Source organism: Centropristis striata, chromosome 3, assembly GCF_030273125.1.
Source record: "Centropristis striata isolate RG_2023a ecotype Rhode Island chromosome 3, C.striata_1.0, whole genome shotgun sequence".
In the NCBI taxonomy this organism is placed as follows: Eukaryota; Metazoa; Chordata; class Actinopteri; order Perciformes; family Serranidae; genus Centropristis; species Centropristis striata.
In genome coordinates, this window is record NC_081519.1 from 791549 (window position 1) to 793862 (window position 2314).

The 2314-nt window shown below is 45.1% G+C and overlaps 1 protein-coding gene across 1 annotated transcript; it reads left to right on the plus strand.

The window, feature by feature from the left end:
* Window positions 1–240: 240 nt before the first annotated feature.
* On the plus strand, window positions 241–1719 carry LOC131968915 (nuclear factor 7, ovary-like; the record flags this gene model as incomplete). The annotated part of the gene is made up of 1 exon (XM_059329969.1): window positions 241–1719. A coding segment is annotated over exon 1 (1479 nt), but the record flags the coding sequence as incomplete, so codon positions are not given.
* Between the last annotated feature and the right edge of the window lie 595 nt (window positions 1720–2314).

Sequence of the window (2314 nt, forward strand, 5' to 3'; positions counted from 1 at the left end):
TGACTCACAGTGCTGAGCTGCATCTCAGATTAATCTTCAGGTTCACAGCTTTCAGATGATGTCACCACTTCTATGTGACATTTATTGTTGAGCTGCTATCACCCCCTAAACACCCACTGACCACAACCACCAATTCTCAATAAAAAAGGTCTTTGAATACTAAGTGGTTGAAAGTGTGACTGACTGACTGACTTGCAGTGTGCTCTCTCCCTCCTCTGTTTCCAGTATTTTACAAACACGATGGCTTCCATATCAGAGGAGGATCTCTCCTGTCCTGTCTGCCAGGAGATCTTCAAAGATCCTGTTGTCCTGTCCTGCAGCCACAGCTTCTGTAAAGTCTGTCTGAGTAACTGGTGGAGAGGGAAACACATACGGGAGTGTCCAATTTGTAAGAAAAGATCAAAGAATCGGCCACCTCATAACTTGGTATTAAAGAACGTGTGTGAGACCTTTTTATTGAAGAGAGATCAGAGAGCTTCAGCAGAGTCAGAACTTCTCTGCAGTCTGCACTTTGAGAAACTGAAACTCTTCTGTCTGAACCATCAGCAGCCAGTTTGTCTCGTCTGCAGAGATTCAAAAATGCACAACAACCACAAATTCAGACCCATCGATGAAGCTGCACAGGATTATAAAGAGGAGCTGCAGAAATCCCTGAAGCCCTTACAGGAGAAACTGAAGATCTTTGAGCACGTGAAAGGAAACTGTGATCAAACAGCAGAACACATTAAGGTCCAGGCCCGACACACAGAGAGGCAGATTAAGGAGCAGTTTAAGAAGCTTCACCAGTTTCTAGAAGAGGAAGAGGAGGCCAGGATCTCTGCTCTGAGGGAGGAAGAGGAGCAGAAGAGTCAGGTGATGGAGGAGAAGATTGATGCTCTGAGCAGAGAGATAGCAGCTCTTTCAGACACAATCAGAGCCACAGAGGAGGAGCTGAGAGCTGAACACGTCTCATTCCTGCAGAACTACAAGGCTGCAGTGGAAAGAGTCCAGCAGCGCCCCCTGCTGGAGGATCCACAGCTGCTCTCAGGAGCTCTGATAGATGTGGCCAAACACCTGGGCAACCTGACCTACAACATCTGGGACAAGATGAAGGAGATGGTCTCCTACACTCCTGTGGTTCTGGATCCAAACACTGCTCATCCAGAACTCCTCCTGTCTGAAGATCTGACCAGTCTGAGACGTGGAGAGGAACAGGAGCTTCCTGAAAACCCAGAAAGGTTTGATACCGTTTGCTCTGTTCTGGGCTCTGAGGGTTTTAAGTCAGGGACTCACAGCTGGGATGTTGAGGTTGGAGACAGCACATGCTGGTATCTGGGTGTGGCAGCAGAGTCTGTCAAGAGGAAAGGGTCACCACGATCAAAATTATGGAGAATAGGATTCTGTAAAGGACGCTATAAAACTTTCCACCCATCATCCAAACCAAAGGTTCTCTCAATACAGAAGAAGCTCCAGAGGATCAAAGTTCATCTGGACTGTAAAACAAGAAAACTGTCATTCTCTGACCCTGATACTGACACACATATATTCACCTTCACACGCACTTTCACTGGGAAGATGTTTCCGTACTTCAGCAACAGAGACAAAATACCAATTAAGGTTTTGCCAGAGGAGGAGGAGGAGGAGGAGGAGGAGGACGAGGAGGACGAGGAGGACGAGGAGGAGGACGAGGAGGACGAGGAGGAGGAGGGAGAGGAGGAGGAGGACGAGGAGGAGGAGGAGGAGGAGGAGGACGAGGAGGAGGAGCAGGAGGAGGAGGAGGAGGAGGGAGAGGAGGAGGAGGAGGGAGAGGAGGAGGAGGACGAGGATAATGCTTATTCTTATCATTCTGATGATGATGATGGTGGTGATGATGATGATGTTGACTATAGTGATATCTACTATAGATTAGAGAGTTAAAAAGCACACATAAGAGAAAAAAAAAAAAAAAAGAACAATTTATATACAATAAATAAATAAATATGATATGAGATGGTTTTTAAGTAGTCCTTAGAACACTCAATGTCTTCGTTAGAAGAACAGATAGGTAGAAAACAGAAGCTAAGAAGAGCTAAAAAAGAGCTAAAACTGGAGAGCTACTGGAGAGGCAGCCGTCTCCGACAGCGCCAGCTTGTAACAAACACAGACGTGATATAATGATTAATAGGTAGCACACAGTACAGAAATCTACAGAAAACTTCTTAAAATGAAGTACTAAGTCACTGAGTAACAAATCAAATATAGTTGATTGAGTTAATTGAGATAATTGATTGAGATTGTTGATTGAAGTTTGAAAGATTGAGATAATTGAGTTTCTCTCAAAGTAAACAGTCAGTCA